This window comes from Pseudophryne corroboree, chromosome 1 (genome assembly GCF_028390025.1).
Source record: "Pseudophryne corroboree isolate aPseCor3 chromosome 1, aPseCor3.hap2, whole genome shotgun sequence".
Taxonomy (NCBI): Eukaryota; Metazoa; Chordata; class Amphibia; order Anura; family Myobatrachidae; genus Pseudophryne; species Pseudophryne corroboree.
Genome location: NC_086444.1, coordinates 24,633,475 through 24,654,979, shown reverse-complemented (window position 1 = coordinate 24,654,979; position 21,505 = coordinate 24,633,475). Strand labels below are relative to the sequence as shown.

At 47.7% G+C, this 21,505-nt stretch overlaps 1 protein-coding gene and 2 non-coding genes across 12 annotated transcripts in view; all 3 read right to left on the bottom strand.

The window, feature by feature from the left end:
- The window catches only part of UBAP2 (ubiquitin associated protein 2), a 186,256-nt gene that overhangs the window by 69,194 nt on the left and 95,557 nt on the right, over window positions 1–21,505 (bottom strand). For all 10 annotated transcript variants that reach the window (XM_063957893.1, XM_063957859.1, XM_063957926.1 and 7 more), the window contains exons 15-18: window positions 15,702–15,906; window positions 12,321–12,360; window positions 5,460–5,649; window positions 5,110–5,176 (exon numbers count right to left, since the gene is read on the bottom strand). In XM_063957893.1, the coding sequence (XP_063813963.1) occupies window positions 5,110–5,176; window positions 5,460–5,649; window positions 12,321–12,360; window positions 15,702–15,906 (502 nt within the window). The remainder of the gene's footprint in view (window positions 1–5,109; window positions 5,177–5,459; window positions 5,650–12,320; window positions 12,361–15,701; window positions 15,907–21,505) is intronic.
- Window positions 5,280–5,358, bottom strand: LOC134932879 (small nucleolar RNA SNORD121A). Its single transcript, XR_010179520.1, has one exon. It is a non-coding gene; the product is annotated as a small nucleolar RNA SNORD121A (small nucleolar RNA).
- LOC134961819 (U5 spliceosomal RNA) lies at window positions 8,420–8,535 on the bottom strand. The gene has a single exon (XR_010187967.1). It is a non-coding gene; the product is annotated as a U5 spliceosomal RNA (small nuclear RNA).

Below are 21,505 nucleotides of genomic sequence, written 5' to 3'. Positions count from 1 at the left end.
CAAACTAAGGTGACTTGAGGAAACTTAATACCACGTTTAGGTCCCAAGGCGCCACCGGAGGTACAAAGGGAGGCTGAATATGCAGCACGCCCTTCACAAAAGTCTGTACTTCAGGAAGAGAAGCCAATTCTCTTTGAAAGAAAATGGATAAGGCCGAAATTTGAACCTTTATGGACCCTAATTTTAGGCCCAAATTCACTCCCGTTTGAAGGAAGTGAAGCAGACGGCCCAACTGGAACTCCTCCGTAGGAGCAGCTCTGGCCTCACACCAAGAAACATATTTTCGCCATAAACGGTGATAATGTTTCGACGTCACGTCTTTCCTAGCCTTGCTCAGGGTAGGAATGACCTCCTCCGGAATCCCTTTTTCCGCTAGGATCCGGCGTTCAACCGCCATGCCGTCAAACGCAGCCGCGGTAAGTCTTGGAACAGGCAGGGCCCCTGCTGCAGCAGGTCCTGCCTTAGAGGAAGAGGCCACGGATCTTCTGTGAGCAACTCTTGCAGCTCCGGATACCAAGTCCTCCGTGGCCAATCTGGAACAATGAGGATTGTTCTGACCCTGCTTATTCTTACTATTCTCAACACCTTGGGTATGAGAGGAAGAGGAGGAAACACATAGACCGATCTGAACACCCAAGGTGTCGCCAGAGCGTCTACCGCTACCGCCTGAGGGTCCCTTGACCTGGTGCAATATCGCTTTAGCTTTTTGTTGAGACGGGACGCCATCATGTCTATTTGAGGCAGCCCCCACCAACCCGTGATCTGTGTGAAGACTTCTTGATGAAGTCCCCACTCTCCCGGATGCAGGTCGTGCCTGCTGAGGAAATCAGCCTTCCAGGTGTCCACCCCCGGGATGAACACTGCTGATAGTGCGCTTACATGGCCTTCCGCCCAGCGTAGAATCCTGGTCGCTTCTGCCATGGCCACTCTGCTTCGAGTTCCGCCTTGGCGGTTTACATGGGGTGGTATTCATGTGACCGCCGGTCAGCTGACCGACAGTCACATGACCTCCTCCACCAGCCCGACAGGTCACTGTCCCGATGGTCGGCATGCTGACCAACAGGGACTATTTCCACTCGTGGGTGTCCATGACACCCATAGAGTGGGAATAGAACCCGTGGCGAGCGCAGCGAGCCCGCAAGGGGCTTGCTGCACTCGCCCCTCCCCGCCGGGATCCCGGCGTCGGTATGCTGCCGGGATCCCGGCGTCGGTAAGCTGACCGGCGGTCAGGAGACCGGCGGTCAGCCGTACTACACCCTTTACATGAGCCACTGCCGTGACATTGTCTGGCTGAATCAGAACCGGTTTTTCCCGAAGCAATTCCTCCGCTTGACGCAGGGCGTTGTATATGGCCCTCAACTCCAGGACGTTGATGTGGAGACAAGTCTCTAGATTTGACCAGAGACCTTGGAAATTTCTTCCCAGTGTGACCGCTCCCCAACCTCGAAGGCTTGCGTCCGTGGTCACCAGGACCCAGTCCTGAATGCCGAATCTGCGACCCTCTAGTAGGTGAGCACTGTGCAGCCACCACAGGAGAGATACCCTGGTCCTGGGAGACAGGGTGATCCTTTGATGCATTTGTAAATGCGACCCTGACCACTTGTCCAAGAGGTCCCATTGAAAAGTCCTTGCATGGAACCTGCTGAAGTAGATGGCCTCGTATGAAGCCACCATCTTCCCCAGGACACGTGTGCAATGATGCACTGAAACCTTTTTTGGCTTTAATAGGTTCCTGACCAGGGCTATGAGCTCCTGAACCTTTTCGATCGGAAGAAAAACCTTTTTCTGGTCTGTGTCTAGAATCAGGCCCAGAAAGGTCAGACGCGTTGTAGGAACTAGCTGGGACTTCGGTATATTGAGAATTCAGCCGTGTAACTGCAACGTCTTCATGGACAGAGACACGCTATCCTGCAACTTCTCCCGAGATCTCGCCTTTATGAGGAGATTGTCCAAGTATGGGATAATTGTGACACCCTGCCTGCGCAGGAGCACCATCATTTCTGCCATTACCGTGGTGAAAATTCTCGGGGCCGTGGAAAGCCCAAACGGCAACGTCTGAAATTGGTAGTGACAGTCCTGCACCGCAAATCTCAGGAACGCCTGGTGAGGGGGGAATATCGGAACATGAAGGTAAGCATCCTTTATGTCCAGGGACACCATCCAATCCCCCCCCTCCAGGCTGGCGATGACCGCCCTGAGTGATTCCATTTTGAACTTGAACCTCTTCAAGTACAGGTTCAGGGATTTTAGATTTAAAATGGGTCTGACCGAACCGTCTGGTTTCGGGACCACAAACAGGGTTGAGTAATATCCCTCTCCTTGCTGGAGATGAGGAACTGTGATAATCACCTGTTGAATATACAATTTTTGGATTGCTGCCAACACTAGCTCCCTCTCTGACGGGGAAGCCGGCAGAGCCGATTTGAAAAACCGGCGAGGAGGCAAGTCTTCGAATTCCAGCCTGTATCCCTGAGAAACAATCTCTAATGCCCAAGGATCCACCTGCGAGCGAACCCAGACGTGGCTGAAAAACCGAAGACGAGCCCCCACTAGATCTGCCTCCCCCCGGGAAGCCCCAGCGTCATGCGGTGGACTTTGCAGATGCAGGGGAGGACTTCTGCTCCTGGGAACTAGCTGTGTGCAGCCTTTTTCCCTTGCCTTTTCCTCTGGCAACAAACGACGATCCCCGTACCTTCTTGCTCTTATTGGAACGAAAAAGGACTGCATTTGATAATGAGGTGCCTTTTTTGTATGCTGCGGGGGGACATAAGGTAAGACATTTGACTTACCAGCCGTAGCAGTAGAGACAAGGTCCGAGAGGCCGTCTCCAAACAACTCCTCCCCCTTGTAAGGCAAGGACTCAATATGCCGCTTTGAATCGGCGTCTCCCGTCCACTGTCAGGTCCACAAGAGCCGCCTAGCAGAAATAGACATAGAGTTTATTCTGGAGCTTAGTAAACAAATGTCTCTTTGAGCATCTCTCATATACAAGGCAGCCTCCCTGATATGCTCTATGGTCATTAAAATGGCATCCCTATCTAAGGTGTCAAGCTCCGTAGATAAGGAATCTGCCCATGCCACGACAGCATTACAAACCCAGGTCGACGCCATAGCCGATCTAACAATAGTACCGGAATGAGTGTAAATATGCTTCATGGTAATTTCCTGTCTGCGATCAGCAGGATCCTTGAGGGAAGCCGTATCCTGCGAAGGCAGTGCCACCTTTTTGGATAAGCGTGTCAGCGCCTTGTCTACTTTAGGCGAAGATTCCCATCGTATCCTATCCGTTTGTGGAAAAGGATACGCCATAAGAATCCTTTTGGGAACTTGTGGTCTCCTATCTGGAGATTCCCAAGCCTTTTCGCACAATTCGCTCAGCTCAAATGAGGACGGAAAAGTGACTTCAGGCTTTTTCTCTTTATACATGTGTACCCTCGTGTCAGGGACAGGGGGTTCCTCAGTAATATGCAAATCCTCTTTAATGGCAATAATCATGTACCGAATACCTTTTGCCACCTTCGGCTGTAATTTTGCATCTTCATAGTCGACACTAGAGTCAGTATCCGTGTCGGTATCTGTGTCATCGATTTGGGATATGGAGCGCTTCTGAGGCCCCGAAGGTCCTGGCGCCACAGGGACAGGCATGGACTGGGTACCTGACTGATCCCTAGCTTCTGCCTTGTCTAACCTTTTATGCAATAGATTGACATTTGCATTTAAGACATTCAGCATATCCATCCATTCCTGTGTCGGCGCGGTCGACGGCGATATGACATTCAAGCACTCCCCCTCCACATTAAGCGAGCCTTCCTCGTCAAACATGTCGACACACGCGTACCGACACACTTCACACACACACACAGGGAAACTCTTTTCTGAAGACAGTATCCCCTTTAAGGCCCTTTGGAGAGACAGAGAGAGAGTATGCCAGCACACACCCCAGCGCAATGACCCTGGAGACCATGGCGCTGGTGAGTGCTGAGGGAGAAGCCCCGCCCCCTCGGCGGCGGGCTTCAGTCCCGCTCAAAGTTATTAAAAAATGTTGGGGGCTCTTTTATATACATGTACAGAGCCCACCTGTACATGTATATAGTCTTTTTGCCATGCAGAGGTTTATATTGCTGCCCAGGGCGCCCCCCCCCCCCATGCGTCCTGCACCCTTACAGTGACCGGAGTATGTGAGGTGTATGGGAGCAATGACGCACAGCTGCAGTGCTGTGCGTTACCGCAGTGAAGCTCTGAAGGCTTCTGCCGCCTGAGACGTCTTCTGACGGCGGCGCGGCTCTGGGGGGGTGGACGCCCAGTAAGAACCTGCGTTCACCCCCTCTGGAGCTAATGGTGTCCAGTAGCCGAGGAAGCAGAGCCTATCTTAGACAAGAAGGTCTGCCCCTCTCTCCTCAGTCCCTCGATGCAGGGAGCCTGTTGCCAGCAGTGCTCCCTGTAAAAATTTAGAAAAAATCCAAACAAAAATGCTTTCTAGGCAGAGAACTCAGGGAGCTCCTTGCAGTGCACCCATCTCGCTCTGGGCACAGTGTAAAACTGAGGTCTGGAGGAGGGGCATAGAGGGAGGAGCCAGTGCACACCCAGAATCCAAAGCTTTCTTAAAGTGCCCTATCTCCTGCGGAGCCCGTCTATTCCCCATGGTCCTTACGGAGTCCCCAGCATCCTCTAGGACGTTAGAGAAATTAAAATTACAGGATGTAATGTAACAAAATATCTTCAGAGAAGACCCAAGTGACCAGCTCCCTTGGGCACTAAACTAAGACTGGCTTGGAGGGGGGACATAGTAGGGGAGGAGCTAGTCACATGGTTATAAATTTAAAGTGCCAGCTCCCAGTTACTGCTTACTATATCCCCATTGCATCTGCAGTGGCCCCTAGTGGATGTAGGAGAAATAGGTAAAAAGCCAAGGGGGGGCGAATACTTTAGCAAGGCAGTGTACAACTCTCCCAGTCCCCAACACACAGTGTCCGAGCTAAGCGATGGATTCTACATCCTGCAACTCTGATAGGCTATCCGCCAAATAACTGAACATGCTGCAGCCTGTTTAACATTTACAAAAAAAAAAAAATAAGTGTCAAAAATAGGCAACACATTGGAAGCACTTACCGCGTGAGATACGGTTGAGGACAATACGGACGCTGTAGGAAGGCTGTTTTGGTGCCCGGACAAAGTGCTAGAAGGAGAAGCAGAAAGCGCCTGTGAATACTACACCAGAAACACACCCGTATTATTGTGTGCAAAGTAACTCTGCCCTGCAATGTGCAAGTGCTTTACTGAAGAAAAAGACTCAGGGACAAAATCTCATCACACGGATCAGATATGTGCTTGGATAGGAAACATCATCGTCTTCTTGGAATGAGCGTCGAGATAACGAACACGGCCGGGGGCTCAGTTTACATTGCACCTGACACTATTCTTATTTCAGGGTTGTATCCTAAACAGTCTCTACCTCATACCTGTTGAGCTGTGCCAGAGAGCTAGATGAGAGGTCACTCGGCTGCGGGACGCTGGACAGCGAGACAGCCGATGAGTGCTGAGACACTGTCGGGAGGAGAGAGGAGGTGGTGGAAGCCGGACCGGACAGAGATCCTACAGAAGGCAGGCTCTGGGAATTCTCAGACTTCACAGAGGAGATGGAAGGAGTAGCTGTAAGGAGAAGACGCACATAACATTGGGAAGAGAGATCTGGTATGTTATCACAATTAAAAGCATTTGCTTTGTTGCACAATAGGGTATATTCCAAACTAACTGTGTGCGTCCTTTCTATTAACATTTGAAGTCAGTCTATTCCCCAGGTAAACCCCGGAAACGTTTGAATTGCTTACAGTAGAGTTATTTTAACTACCAAGTCTCCGGCCCATCGGTTTATGGAGAACAAACCCGGAGACAGGAATACAAGCATAGCACATTCTCTGCGACGTATTCCCAGGTTGTACCAGTAAAAATACAAAGCACAGTGAGGAAATTAAAGACGTATGTGCCTTGACGTATGTGCCTTGACGTATGGGTAAAAAAAGGTTACAAAATGCAGCGTCACGCCTACGTCTGAGGCAGGCCACAGTGACCTCTGAGCATTAAATGAGAACAATAATGTTTACTTAAGAGTTTCGATTCACATATAAACAAAACGTATATCTCAGGACTACAAATACTAGGTATAAGGCTGACGCAGCCACCATAGAAAGCTCAGAGAGAAGTTACAGGCCGCTCCCAGAGGGTTAGGAGCCGTAGGATGGCACAACGAGACTCAGTACGTGGTTTTCCACACAATGATTTGGATAATAGGATTTTGGTACTTACCAGGTAAATCCTTTTCTTTGAATCCATAGGGGGCACTGGAGTACTCTTGGGATATGGACGGGCGTAGCCGAACAAAGGCACTGAATATTCAAATTTAGGACCCTCCCCCCCCTCCATATCCCCAAGTACCTCAGTGTACTTTGCCAGTGTTTTTTACTGAGCGAACAGGATATAGAGAGGTTGACAATGGAGAATCCCTATAACATAACGGACAACCACAAAGTTGACTCGTAACCTTATTGTCAACTAAAAAGTTGACAGCTTAACCGATAGAACTTATAATTTGAACCAACCGGTGAAAATGTGTTACCATAAGCTCCTTTGAGCTTAATACCATCCAAGTTAAATTTGTTCACTAAGCTCCCTTGAGCTTAAAACAACCCAGGTAAAACTGCTCTGGGTGGGCGTCCAGTGCCCCCTATGGATTCAAAGAAAAGGATTTACCTGGTAAGTACCAAAATCCTATTTTCTTTATCATCCACTAGGGGTCACTGGAGTACTCTTGGGACGTACCAAAGCTTCCCTCGTGGGCGGGAGAGCTGTTTGATACTTGTAACAGTAGGCAGCCAAAGCTAAATGCTGATGGCGCCACCATTTATAACGTGTAAACGTGCACAAACGTGGTGCACTGAAGGCTATGTAGCCGCGTCGTAGACTCTCCACGACCCGCTGGGTCTGACATTCCCACAGAACCTGTGGAATGAACTATTACTGACGTAGGCGATTGTAACTTAGCCTTAAAGTAAGCCTGACTTGTAGTCATTATTATTCAACTGGATAATGTCTGCTGAGAAACTGGCTAACCCCAGTTTACAGTATCATATATAACAACAACGTATTCATATCACGTACTGTAGACGTTCGGTACATATATAAACGCGTAACGCGTGTACCACATTCAGAATTTTAGAATGTGCTGTCCACACAGGAACCACTATTGGTATATTGATGTGAAGAATACGAAAGCGGATTTCGTCCGAAGATCTGCTTTGTCATGAGAAAACTCAAATACGGTGGCTTGGAATACAAGGCACCCAAATATGAAAACAAACCCCTTGTCGAAGCACCATTGCCGAAGGCAAGGCTAGAAGAAAAATGTTTTCCAAAGTGAGAAACTTAATCCCCATTTGTTGAAAGGGTTCCAAAATATGAAACTGTAAGAAAATCTAAACCCAACCTCAAATCGCCTGGCGCTGTAGGTGGGATAAATAGAGTCTGAACTTTGGTGACCCCTTGTAGAAAGATGTTGACAGACGCAAATAGAGGCAAACGCTTTGAAAATAAGTTTACCACACAGATACCTGCCCTCTTAGTGCAGATGAACGCAGTTTGCCATCCCATCCTGTTTAACAGAATACGGGTACTTGAAGTATGATGTTGGAAACTTCCGAGGTTTACACCCTATGTAAGCACACGAAATTTTTTTTTTTTTTTAGTCATGAGCTGCCTTAAGCGGCTTAGTATTTCGTGACATGGTTGGTATAACCGATACTGTAATGCTCTATTTTTTTAAGAGGGCGGTCTGAACCCTCACCCCGTCAACCGCAGCTGCGGTACATAGATAATAGGTACATAGGTAACTATGGGTAAAAGAACGTTCCCTGATGTAACAGGTTGGACGTATTATGAGCGGGCCAAGATCGTGTGCAAGTATTCCTTGAAAATTCGAGAAGCAAACTTCTCTGAAACCCATGAGATACCACCAGTATGACTGTGACGAACTGTCTTCTGATCCGTTTTGGCAACGAAGAAAGAAGCGGACAATGGTGGAGCCAGATACACGATGCTGAATGACCCCATGAATGTGATGTACACATACTGAGCTTTTGTAATTGTGGCGAGATGCCATCATGTATACCTGAGGGTAACCCCCTTCTGTGGACTCACATATGAAACACCTCTGGATTTAATGTCCAGTTTTTAAGATCCAAACCCTGACGGTTGAGATCGCCTGTCTAACAGATGTCCACTCACGGATTGATGTCTTGACATTTTCACATAATAGCGTTCTGAGCCATTGAAGATTTGAGTTACCTACCGCCTTGCCATGCGGCTTATTGGTTCTCACTGGTTGTTGAGTATGCAACTGCCTTTGCTTTGTTTGACTGCTTAAGGGCAGCGTGAGCCAGGCATGAAAAAACAAAATTACATGAAACTCACGGTTGTTCCTCTCCACAGAAATCTTTAGTAAAAAACGAAAGATTTATTTGTTATGAAGAGAAACCAGAGTCTATCCCTGGTCAGACTGAAAGCGAATCATTTATTGCATTGTAAAATGCACAGAGATGTAGGACATTTATCTATTGCATTGTAAAATGCACAGAGTTCTAGTACCTTTATCGACAGGAATCTGTCGTGTTTTAGAACCTTTGCGTTGATTTTAACTACAAATCCTGACTCTCTGTGACTGTCGTCCAGAGTATACGCACCCTTGTCCCTCTGTGGGAAACGCGATTGAAGGGTGGTGCACTAAATTGAAAACACATCTTTATTCTTAATAATTGAATACACCAATGTACCGCTAGTGTGCGTGTACTTTTGTTCTTGTTGGTGTAGTAGGTAAAAGTCTTTGATTTACCGTATTTATAATCTTACCTAGGAATTGACATCGTTTAGACAGACTTAGATGTGATTGTTTTCGAACTTAATCTGCTACCGCAGTATAACTTAGTAGCGCAAGATAGAGGAACTTTGTTGATACATAGTTCTTATGTGAGATGAGCTATTATTCCAACATCACTTTGGTAAATACCGGAAGCGATAAGCAACGGTATAAATGAAATGGTTAATGGTTGTGGCGATTTTCAAACGCTAGAACCTATGATGAAGAAACCGGACTGGGTAAATACGCATTGTGAAGATCAAATGCAATTATACAATTTTGTGGCTGCAATAAGCAAAAACTAACTGCAGAAAATCCATTTTCTAACTGTAGTAAATGACTTGCTGATTGATATTGCAACGGAGCTGTTTGATTTTGCTCAAACAGAGGGGAATAAGTAACTTTGACTCTGTTGGCGTACTATTGCCTGGTTTATAAACCAGCAAAGACTAAATGACAACCTGCCAAACCGTTCGCCAGAAGCAGTTTTGTACTCTAAGCTGTAAATAGCTGAGACATATATGAGTTGAAGTCATGAAACCTCGCAAATGTAACATGAAAAGACGCACTTCCACAATTGTAAAAGAGGTCATCAAACCACTGGCTTGCTGACTGTAACGTCCTGTCGTTACAAGGCGTGACTGTTTCTTATAAAGGAATAAAACACCGTTACAAGTATACTGTATGCGCTAATGGCAGAATATCCTATAGGGATAAAATGCCGTTACACATATATCAAATTCAGGCGCAAACAAGCTCTGGCCTTGTCGCGCTTAACTAGCGACAATGAAAATAACCGGCGTTAGCAGAAGCTTTACAGATATACTCTGCAGCTTTTTTGAACCGTGATCGGCATGGTTTCATACATAGATTCTAGTGACCCAAATGTATCTGTGGTTTTTATAATGTTTGACAGAAACGCATATACCAATGGCGGATCGCGTCCTTTTGGAAACGATTATGTATGGTTGTCCAAAACCCCGCACTATCTGAATGCTGGACTAATGTACCCTTCTCACTTGTAGTTATCGGTGTGAGATTTGACATAGAATCGTGCATTAAATTATAAGACTAGTGAAATAAACACTCTGGTACCCAAAGGAAAATTGTCACTTTGGAAAGATTGTCTTTTGTTAGCGCTGGCGGAGTTATTCTGAGACTCCGATTACCGCTGTTTTAATTTGAATTGCCAATGTTAACATTTTTAGTCTGCACTAGAGCCTTATTTGCTATGTAGACAGACATCATAATAGGCAACAGACAGACACTTGCACGACTTAATAACATTATTATATGGCATATATATCTATATATATATGTTATTGCTGAACAGCATATTTATTAGGAAACTAAAGTGTTCTTTATGTGAAAAGCAGTTCACATAGGCATGAAACCCGAACCAAATTCCTACTAACACCCCTGCGCCTTCTGGTGGCTTAAAGATGTAGGGCAGGAATGTTCTAGATTATCCTGAAGTAAAAAATTCCCACTAACACCCCTGCGCCTCCTTGTGGAGTAGAGGTGTATGGTCTGGAATTATAACTGGAAAACCAGCAATGATTAAAATGGCCGTCATGCCATGCTTTCACAGAAAATCACAGTACAGGTTACTTGCTGCAGTTTTAATATAGGCTTAATAGCCTATTATACAGTTACTATGCTTAATAGCCTATTATACAGTGATAACCCAGGTGTAGGATACAGTAAAATATATGCATTTAGTCAATTAATATGAGCACTGCCTGCAGTGTATTTATCTTGCAACCTTAACCAAAAATAACAGAAAACATGGTTAAACGTGCAATAGGTTATGCCACTGCTAACCCATTGCCAGCCAAAGCCTCATATATATATTATATATATATATACAAAGTGTTTACACATATAATCACAGTTCATACTGATATTATAGACAGTTCTGCCAGCAAAAGCTTCATTATACATTATATATATAAAACGTGCTGAAACATATATCACAGTACACATGTACATTGTTTAAAGTGCTGCGCAGCTTGTTTATTTTGAACCCATGCAGCCTTTGCTGCTGCTATGGGTATTATTCCCCCCCCCCCCCCCCCCCTGCATCCCCATGTTACCTGCAGCGTACGGGGATCGGGTGCAGGGAGAGCAGGAGAGCCTGAATGTAGCGCCGGGGAGCTGACCGGAAGCTCCTTCCTACAGCAGTACACAGTCTCCCTGTGTCTGCGGTGTTTCACTGGGAGAGTGGCCGGCGTCCTTGAGTGACGTGCGGCCACTCTTTAGTACCCAGGAGAGTCTCGGCGGCGTGTAGCGGTGCCGGGCCATCCGAGCAGTGAGAGCGGCCGGCGTCTGAGTGACGTGCGGCCGCTCTGCTTAGTTCAGCGCCCGGAGAGTGTCGGCGGCGTGTAGCGGTGCCGCATCAGAGCAGTGAGAGCGGCCGGCGTCTGAGTGACGTGCGGCCGCTCTGCTTAGTTCAGCCAAGGAGAGTGTCGGCGGCGTGTAGCGGTGCCGGGCCATCAGAGCAGTAAGAGCGGCCGGCGTCTGAGTGACGTGCGGCCGCTCTGCTTAGTTCAGCGCAGGGAGAGTCATGTACGAGTGAGGTGGAACTTCATATATAAGAAGTGGTCCTTACTACTTCAGCGGGACCCGTCAGCGGCGTGCTCAGCGGCGGCCAGCTCCCTGTACAGTATAACACTCACACAGCAGGGCGGCAGCGTGAGCTGACCGCCCTGACACCCATACCTTGCTCCATCCTGGCTGTGACGAGCTCTCTGTAAGCTCCGTTTCAGTCCTTCTTCCAGCTCTTTGTCTCATCCTGGCTGTAACGGATCTTCTTTCTGTAAGCTCCGTTCAGCTTGCAGGAGACAGTGGCTGCCTGTGGCTGTGAGGGTGCTCTTTGTGAGGACCGACACGCCATGCGCTGCCCTATAGCGCCTGTGGCTGTGAGGGTGCTCTTTGTGAGGACCGACACGCCATACGCTGCCTTGCAGCGGCACCATCCCGGACCCAAGTTTTTCCAGAAACTGGGACGGGAAGTGTAAAAATTAAAAATAAAAATAAAAATCTTCTGAAAAGTGGCCATTGCCACAAGCCGATGTTCATCTGTGAGCACCGAAAAAACACTGGCAAAGTACACTGAGGTACTTGGGGATATGGAGGGGGGGGAGGGTCCTAAATTTGAATATTCAGTGCCTTTGTTCGGCTACGCCCGTCCATATCCCAAGAGTACTCCAGTGACCCCTAGTGGATGATAAAGAAATGTGCTTGGATTAAAGCATCATTGTCTTGTTGTGTACAGTCTCCTCCTCGCAGGCCGACACACGCTGTGATGCACACAAGGGTCAGACACTGGCAGAAACACGCACACAGCAATGAAGCAGGCTAACACACATTATAACCTCATACAGAACACACAATGGTCACACTCAGTACTTACTGTTCAAAGACACTTGTGCCCGTATTCCATTGTGTCCATTCTGTAATACAATAACACATCAGAGACATTACCATCCTCGTAACAGAACAGTCTGTACTGAGCTACACCGACTGCTCTACAAGCTTGGCACAAAACACTCATTTGTGTCCAGTATTTCCTAATATCACTGGCATGGTGCACACAAAGTGCTATTACACTTAACACAAACTTGCCACTAATAGAATAGAGTGTGGTTACTCATCCCAGAGCAACACAAGTGGGCTTACTCCACCACACATAGGGATCCACCTGTTACTGACCCATCCAACGGCATAGTGGGCGGGTAACCAGTTACCGCCTACTTCTGCGTATGGATCAGTCTGCACCAGGCAGCCGGTAGAGGGTTCAGCTTGAGGACACTGGGCTCAATCCAGAACAGCCGGAGAACTGAATAGTGTTTTGCACTACTCTGGCAGTCACAGGATACAAGCAGATGGAGGCGTACTAAGGCAAGATGTTTATTGCTCAAATGACGTAAACAAACTGCCCCTTGCTAAAGGGGTTTGGGGCAATCACAGCATAAAGATGTCACAGATGTACAGTGCTCTCTGGATGGTCAGATGATACATTACACAGAGCCACATCAGCCCTTTATATAGTAAGATAACACAATACGATTCGGTATGATATACAGATGGATGGGATGCTGGCGGTCAGAATACCAACAGCTGCATCCTATCAGAATCCTGACAGCCCCCCAGAAACTACCCTAACCCTTCCCTCTAACCTAACCCTCCCTTGTAGGTGCTTAACCCTAACCCTTCCCCTCTAACCTAACCTAACCCTCCCTTGTAGGTGCCTAACCCTAACCCTTCCCTCTAACCTAACCTAACCCTCCCTTGTAGGTGCCTAACCCTAACCCTCCTCCCTACCTAAACCTCCCTTGTATTTGCTTAACCCTAACCCTTCCCCCTAACCTAACCCTCCCTTGTAGGTGCTTAACCCTAACCCTTCCCTCTAACCTAACCCTCCCTTGTAGGTGCTTAACCCTAACCCTCCTCCCTACCTAACCCTCCCTTGCAGGTGCCTAACCCTAACCCTCCTCCCTACCTAACCCTCCCTTGTAGGTGCCTTACCCTAACCCTCCTCCCTACCTAACCCTCCCTTGTAGGTGCCTAACCCTCCTCCCTACCTAACCCTCCCTTGTAGGTGCTTAACCCTAACCCTTCCCTCTAACCTAACCCTCCCTTGTAGGTGCCTAACCCTAACCCTCCTCCCTACCTAACCCTCCCTTGTAGGTGCCTATCCCTAACCTTCCTCCCTACCCCTCCCTCCCTTGTAGGTGCCAAACCCTCTCTTCCCCGCTGCCTCCCCGGTACCTAATCCTCCCCTTCCCATCCCTGCACTCTAACCCCAACCCCCTTCTAATGCCTAAACCTAACCTCCCACTCCCCATGGCATGATGTGAGTGCATCCAGCTAAACGAACATTCAGGATTCCAGACGTCGGTATTTTGTCGCCGGGTTCCCGAGCACCGTCGGAATTTTGATGCCGGCATTATGGTGCCGTTCAGGATTCCAGCGTCGGTATTTCGACCGCCGGGATCCTGTCTGGCGGAATTTTAACTACATCCCCATAATACAGCAGGTAGTAATCCTGACTATATACCTGTAAGATTAGTACAACTCACATTTCACAGGAACTGGTAAACTGCATTCCTCCTCTGACATACAGTATATCTACCACACAGAATAAATATATCTACATGGCTCAAATAGTCATATAATCAGCAAATGGCTTCCACAAATGTACACGACACTCTTAAAGCCAACTGCTTTTTCCTAAATCCCCGCTGTACATGTTACGCAGGCGACCCCCCCCACCCACAACCCTCGTGTGCATTTCAAAGAAGTGCTTTACGATGACATACGAACTTTGCTGGTCTCAGATTCTAACACTTCCTACGTTAGAACGTCTCGAGAATATTCTGCCAAAGCTTTATAAAACAAAATTCCTTTGGAAATACTTTCCTATAAGTGAACAGTCCATAAATGTAACCACACGTTTCTACAATTCTAGATTTGCGCACAGAACACTAAACGCGACATGTTAAAGTGCATTAAAACCTTTTCCAACATTTTGAATTACTTTCAGAACAATATTGCTCTGGTCTCCGCGTCCAGCGCTGGGAATTACCTCCCTTGGTGGCGCAGTCACCGGACACCGCTCCCGGAACGCAGCCAGATGCAAGTTATTAAACATCTACACGCTATATGATTGAACAGTATAGTTCCAATATTTCCCTCTGATGGCACAGCAGCATGAAAGATCGGTATCCGGACTCTAGATCGACAGTGACTAGGTTGACACCAGAAATAGGTCGACGCTGCCATTAGGTCGACATGGAAAAAGGTTGACATGAGTTTTTCAAAAAATTTATTTCCTTTTTTGAACTTTTTCATACTTTACGATCCACCTGGACTACGACTGGGAACGGTAGCCTGTGCCGAGCGCAGCGGTAGCAGAGTGAGGCACCTTTCCCAAAGCATGGCGAGCAAAGCGAGCCATGCGAGGGGACACGGTGCACTAATTGGGGTTCCCGGTCACTTTATGAAACCCCCCCCATCAAAAACTCATGTCGACCTAATGGGCGCATTGACCTAGTCACTGTCGACCAATAGGTGTTAACCCAGTCACTGTCGACCCTGAGTCCCATACCCGAAAGATCATGTCAGGAAGTTAAATCCTTTCCTGCCAGGATACCTAGTGAGGGACACTGTGGCCAAGAAGGACAGTAGCTTGTGCCAATGGGACAAATACACAGATTATGTAATATTGACAGCACAGGGTTCCCTCAACTCCAATATAAACTACAACGGTGCATACTGTGATCTAGGGATGGACAGCCTGGCATTGAGTGGTTTGCCAGGCTACAGACATCAAATCCAGCAATACAATGGCTGCCTGCAGCTGCCCGCCATCGGATGGGCATCGGTAAGCTGCATCGAATGGCTGGCAACCATCTAATGTCCGAAATCTATTGTAAAAAGTACTTCAATCAAATCATGAACATGGATGGCTGCTATTCACCGGCTTCCGATGTCCATCTTTACAAAGGCCCAGTAGACAGGAAAAAGGAGAACAGCCCTGAAATGCGGGGAAACCGCCTAAGCAGAAGTACACCCCAGAAGTAACCCCCAAAACGAACCCTAATCCTAAAGCCCAGACTGGATGGGCCTTATGCTTATCTGCTGTCAAAGTCTATGTTCTAGGTTTGACGCAACTGGATACATTTTAAAACTAAACTTTTGAGAGGTTTATAGCTACTGCTAATAGAGTAATGACTTCATTCTTAAGCACACATCTATCACTACAATAAAGGGGAACAGCTGGTGTTCTTACAGTGACTGGCACCACCTCAGGGGCTGGCAAGGAGCTTTGGTATCCTATTCTGCTGTGCACAGACGTCTGGTCGTAAGAGGAGGAGATGGTCACTGGACTGGTGCTCTGCGAGGAGCTACTGTGGCTGGAAGTGGTGATTACAGACGAGGTGTAGCTGGGCTCCTGCACAGTACTGGATATCGGCAGAGAGGTATTCAAGGCGTCACTGAAAAGGCAGGAAGGAAAGGTCACCAATTGCTCTGATGCTCTCCATGCTGTGAATGGTCTGCGCAGCCGACAGCGACGACGGTTTATTCAGTCACCTTCACTATCACCTGAACAAAACAGTCAACTTTATTTTTACGTTAGGGCAGATTCCCAGTAAGTGACAGCAGATCAGAGGTCTGATGACTTTGACCTAGAACACTTTTAAAACATGTCCACCTACTCATCATTACATCAAAGAGCGAATAGAAAACTCTAAACACCAGCAACATATGTTACTGGCAAACCGCAGTCAATGGAAAATAAGAATTTACTTACCGATAATTCTATTTCTCATAGTCCGTAGTGGATGCTGGGGACTCCGTCAGGACCATGGGGAATAGCGGCTCCGCAGGAGACTGGGCACAAAGTAAAAGCTTTAGGACTAGCTGGTGTGCACTGGCTCCTCCCCCTATGACCCTCCTCCAAGCCTCAGTTAGGATACTGTGCCCGGACGAGCGTACACAATAAGGAAGGATTTTGAATCCCGGGTAAGACTCATTACCAGCCACACCAATCACACCGTACAACTTGTGATCTGAACCCAGTTAACAGCATGATAACAGAAGGAGCCTCTGAAAAGATGGCTCACAACAACAATAACCCGACTTTTGTAACAATAACTATGTACAAGTAATGCAGACAATCCGCACTTGGGATGGGCGCCCAGCATCCACTACGGACTATGAGAAATAGAATTATCGGTAAGTAAATTCTTATTTTCTCTAACGTCCTAGTGGATGCTGGGGACTCCGTCAGGACCATGGGGATTATACCAAAGCTCCCAAACGGGCGGGAGAGTGCGGATGACTCTGCAGCACCGAATGAGAGAACTCCAGGTCCTCCTCAGCCAGGGTATCAAATTTGTAGAATTTAGCAAACGTGTTTGCCCCTGACCAAGTAGCTGCTCGGCAAAGTTGTAAAGCCGAGACCCCTCGGGCAGCCGCCCAAGATGAGCCCACTTTCCGTGTGGAATGGGCTTTTACAGATTTTGGCTGTGGCAGGCCTGCCACAGAATGTGCAAGCTGAATTGTACTACAAATCCAACGAGCAATCGTCTGCTTAGAAGCAGGAGCACCCAGCTTGTTGGGTGCATACAGGATAAACAGCGAGTCAGATTTTCTGACTCCAGCCGTCCTGGAAACATATTTTCAGGGCCCTGACTACGTCCAGCAACTTGGAATCCTCCAAGTCCCTAGTAGCCGCAGGCACCACAATAGGTTGGTTTAAATGAAATGCTGAAAACATCTTAGGGAGAAATTGAGGACGAGTCCTCAATTCCGCCCTGTCCGAATGGAAAATCAGATAAGGGCTTTTACAGGATAAAGCCGCCAATTCTGACACGCGCCTGGCCCAGGCCAGGGCCAACAGCATGACCACTTTCCATGTGAGATATTTTAACTCCACAGATTTAAGTGGTTCAAACCAATGTGACTTTTGGAATCCAAAAAAAACTACATTGGAGATCCCAAGTGCCACTGGAGGCACAAAAGGAGGCTGTATATGCAGTACCCCTTTTACAAACGTCTGAACTTCAGGGACTGAAGCTAGTTCTTTTTGGAAGAAAATTGACAGGGCCGAAATTTGAACCTTAATGGACCCCAATTTCAGGCCCATAGACACTCCTGTTTGCAGGAAATGTAGGAATCGACCCAGTCGAATTTCCACCGTCGGGCCTTACTGGCCTCGCACCACGCAACATATTTTCGCCAATTGCGGTGATAATGTTTTTGCGGTTACATCCTTCCTGGCTTTGATCAGGATAGGGATGACTTCATCCGGAATGCCCTTTTTCCTTCAGGATCCGGCGTTCAACCGCCATGCCGTCAAACGCAGCCGCGGTAAGTCTTGGAACAGACAGGGTCCTTGCTGGAGCAGGTCCCTTCTTAGAGGTAGAGGCCACGGATCCTCCGTGAGCATCTCTTGAAGTTCCGGTTACCAAGTCCTTCTTGGCCAATCCGGAGCCACGAATATAGTGCTTACTCCTCACCATCTTATCAATCTCAGTACCTTGGGTATGAGAGGCAGAGGAGGGAACACATACCCTGACTGGTACACCCACGGTGTTACCAGAGCGTCTACAGCTATTGCCTGAGGGTCCCTGGACCTGGCGCAATACCTGTCGAGTTTTTCCCAACGGTTTATAATCATGTGGAAGACTTCTGGGTGAAGTCCCCACTCTCCCCAGGTGGAGGTCGTGCTGAGGAAGTCTGCTTCCCAGTTGTCCACTCCCGGAATGAATACTGCTGACAGTGCTATCCCATGATTTTCCGCCCAGCGAAGAATCCTTGCAGCTTCTGTCATTGCCCTTCTGCTTCTTGTGCCACCCTGTCTGTTTACGTGGGTGACTGCCGTGATGTTGTCCGACTGGATCAACACCGGCTGTTCTTGAAGCAGAGGTCTTGCTAAGCTTAGAGCATTGTAAATGTCCCTTAGCTTCAGGATATTTATGTGAAGTGATGTCTCCAGGCTTGACCATAAGTCCTGGATATTCCTTCCCTGTGTGACTGCTCCCCAGCCTCGCAGGCTGGCATCCGTGGTTACCAGGACCCAGTCCTGAATGCCGAATCTGCGGCCCTCTAGAAGATGAGCACTCTGCAACCACCACAGGAGGGACACCCTTGTCCTTGGTGACAGGGTTATCCGCTGATGCATCTGAAGATGCGACCCGGACCATTTGTCCAGCAGGTCCCACTGGAAAGTTCTTGCGTGGAATCTGCCGAATGGGATTGCTTCGTAGGAAGCCCCCATTTTACCCAGAACCCTTGTGCATTGATGCACTGAGACTTGGCTCGGTTTGAGGAGGTTCCTGACTAGCTCGGATAACTCCCTGGCTTTCTCCTCCGGGAGAAACACCTTTTTCTGGACTGTGTCCAGGATCATCCCTAGGAACAGAAGACACGTCGACGGAACCAGTTGCGATTTTGGAATATTGAGAATCCAATCGTGCTGCCGCAACACTATCTGAGATAGTGCTACACCGACCTCCAACTGTTCCCTGGATCTTACCCTTATCAGGGAATCGTCCAAGTAAGGGATAACTAAAATTCCCTTCCTTCGAAGGAATATCATAATTTCGGCCATTACCTTGGTAAAGACCCGGGGTGCCGTGGACCATCCCTACGGCAGCGTCTGAACTGATAGTGACAGTTCTGTACCATAAACCTGAGGTACCCTTGGTGAGAAGGGTAAATTTTGACATGAAGGTAAGCTTCCTTGATGTCCCGAGACATCATGTAGTCCCCTTCTTCCAGGTTCGCAATCACTGCTCTGAGTGACTCAATCTTGAATTTGAACCTCTGTATGTAAGTGTTCAAAGATTTTAGATTTTAGAATCGGTCTCACCGAGCCGTCTGGCTTCGGTACCACAATAGTGTGGAATAATACCCCGTTCCCTGTTGCAGGAGCGGTACCTTGATTATCACCTGCTGGGAATACAGCTTGTGAATGGCTTCCAAAACTGCCTCCCTGTCAGAGGGAGACGTCGGTAAAGTCGACTTTTGGAAACGGCGAGGGGGAGACGTCTCGAATTCCAATATGTACCCCTGAGATATTACCTGAAGGATCCAGGGGTCTACTTGCGAGTGAGCCCACTGCGCACTGAAATTCATTGAGAACGGGCCCCCACCGTGCCTGAGCTTGTAAAGCCCTAGCGTCATACTGAGGGCTTGGCAGAGGCTGGAAAGGGTTTCTGTTCCTGGGAACTGGCTGATCTCTGCAGCCTTTTTCCTCTCCCTCTGTCACGAGCAGAAAAGAGGAACCTTTTGTCCGCTTGCCAACAAAGGACTGCGCCTGATAATACGGCGTCTTATTTTGAGAGGCGACCTGGGGTACAAACGTGGATTTCCCAGCTGTTGCCGTGGCCACCAGGTCTAAAAGACCGACCCCAAATGTCCCCTTTCAAAGGCAATACTTCCAAATGACGTTTGGAATCCGCATCACCTGACCATTTTACTGGTAGAATTGGACAACGCACTTATACTTGATGTCAGTCGGCAATTATTCCGCTGTGCATCATGCATATATAGAAATGCATCTTTTAAATGCTCTATAGGCAATAATATACTATCCTTATCTAGGATAATAGGATTTTGGTACTTACCAGGTAAATCCTTTTCTTTGAATCCATAGGGGTCACTGGAGTACTCTTGGGATATGGACGGGCTTCCGTAGGAACACAGCACTGAATATTTAAATTTAGTAACACTCCACCCCTCCATATCCCTGAGCACTTACTCAGTGTTTTTTACTGAGCCGAACAGGAATGAAGAGAGGTTAATAATGGAGTATTACATATAACATAACTGACAATAACGAAGTTAACCCATAACGTTACTGACAACTAACAGTTGACACCCTAACCAGCACTTGTAACTTGAACCAGTCGGTGAAAATGTGTTACCATAAGATCCTCAGAACTAACCCCAAGTAAGTAAACTGCTCTGGGTGGGCGTCCAGTGACCCCTATGGATTCAAAGAAAAGGATTTACCTGGTAAGTACCAAAATCCTATTTTCTTTTTCATCCACTAGGGGTCACTGGAGTACTCTTGGGACGTACCAAAGCTTCCCCCGTGGGCGGGAGAGCAGTTTGGCACTTGTAACACTAGGCGGCCAAAGCTAGATGCTGATGCCGCAAAAGTATCAAACTTGTAAAAGCGCACAAACGTGTGCACTGAAGACCATGTAGCCGCCCGGCAAAGCTGCGTCGCAGAAGCCCCACGACCAGCTGCCCATGAAGTTCCCACAGAACGTGTGGAATGAGCGGTTACTGACGTAGGCGGTTGTAACCTAGCATGAAGGTAAGCCTGGCGTATGGTCAGTTTTATCCATCTGGATAAAGTTTGTTTAGATGCTGGCCAACCCATCTTGGCAGCATCATAGAGAACAAATAACGTATCCGTCTTACGAACTGAAGACGTTCGGGTTACATAAACGCGTAACGCACGAACCACATCCAGAGTTCCAGAATGTGCTGTCAACACAGGAACTACTATTGGTTGATTGATGTGAAAAGATGACACTACCTTTGGTAAGAAGGCGGGATTCGTCCGAAGTTCCGCTCTGTCATCATGAAACACCAAATACGGTGGCTTGCAGGACAAGGCACCCAAATCCGAAACACGCCTTGCCGAAGCTAAGGCTAAGAGAAAAATTGTTTTCCAAGTGAGAAACTTTATATCCACTTGTTGTAAGGGTTCAAAATATGAAGACTGTAAGAACTCCAAAACCAGATTCAAGTCCCATGGCGCTGTAGGTGGAATGAAAGGAGGCTGTACCCTGATTACACCTTGGAGAAAGGTGCGTATAGACGGCAATAGAGCCAATCGTCTTTGAAAGTAAATTGACAAAGCAGATACCTGCACCTTTAGTGTAGATAAACGCAATCCTCCATCTAAGCCTGATTGTAGAAACAACAAAAGGCGGCATAACTTGAAAGCTGATGTCGGAAATTTCCGAGCTTCACACCAACCTATATAGGCACGCCATATTCTGTAATAATGAGCTGCCGTAACCGGCTTTCTAGCCCGTAACATGGTTGGTATAACTGAATCTGGAATGC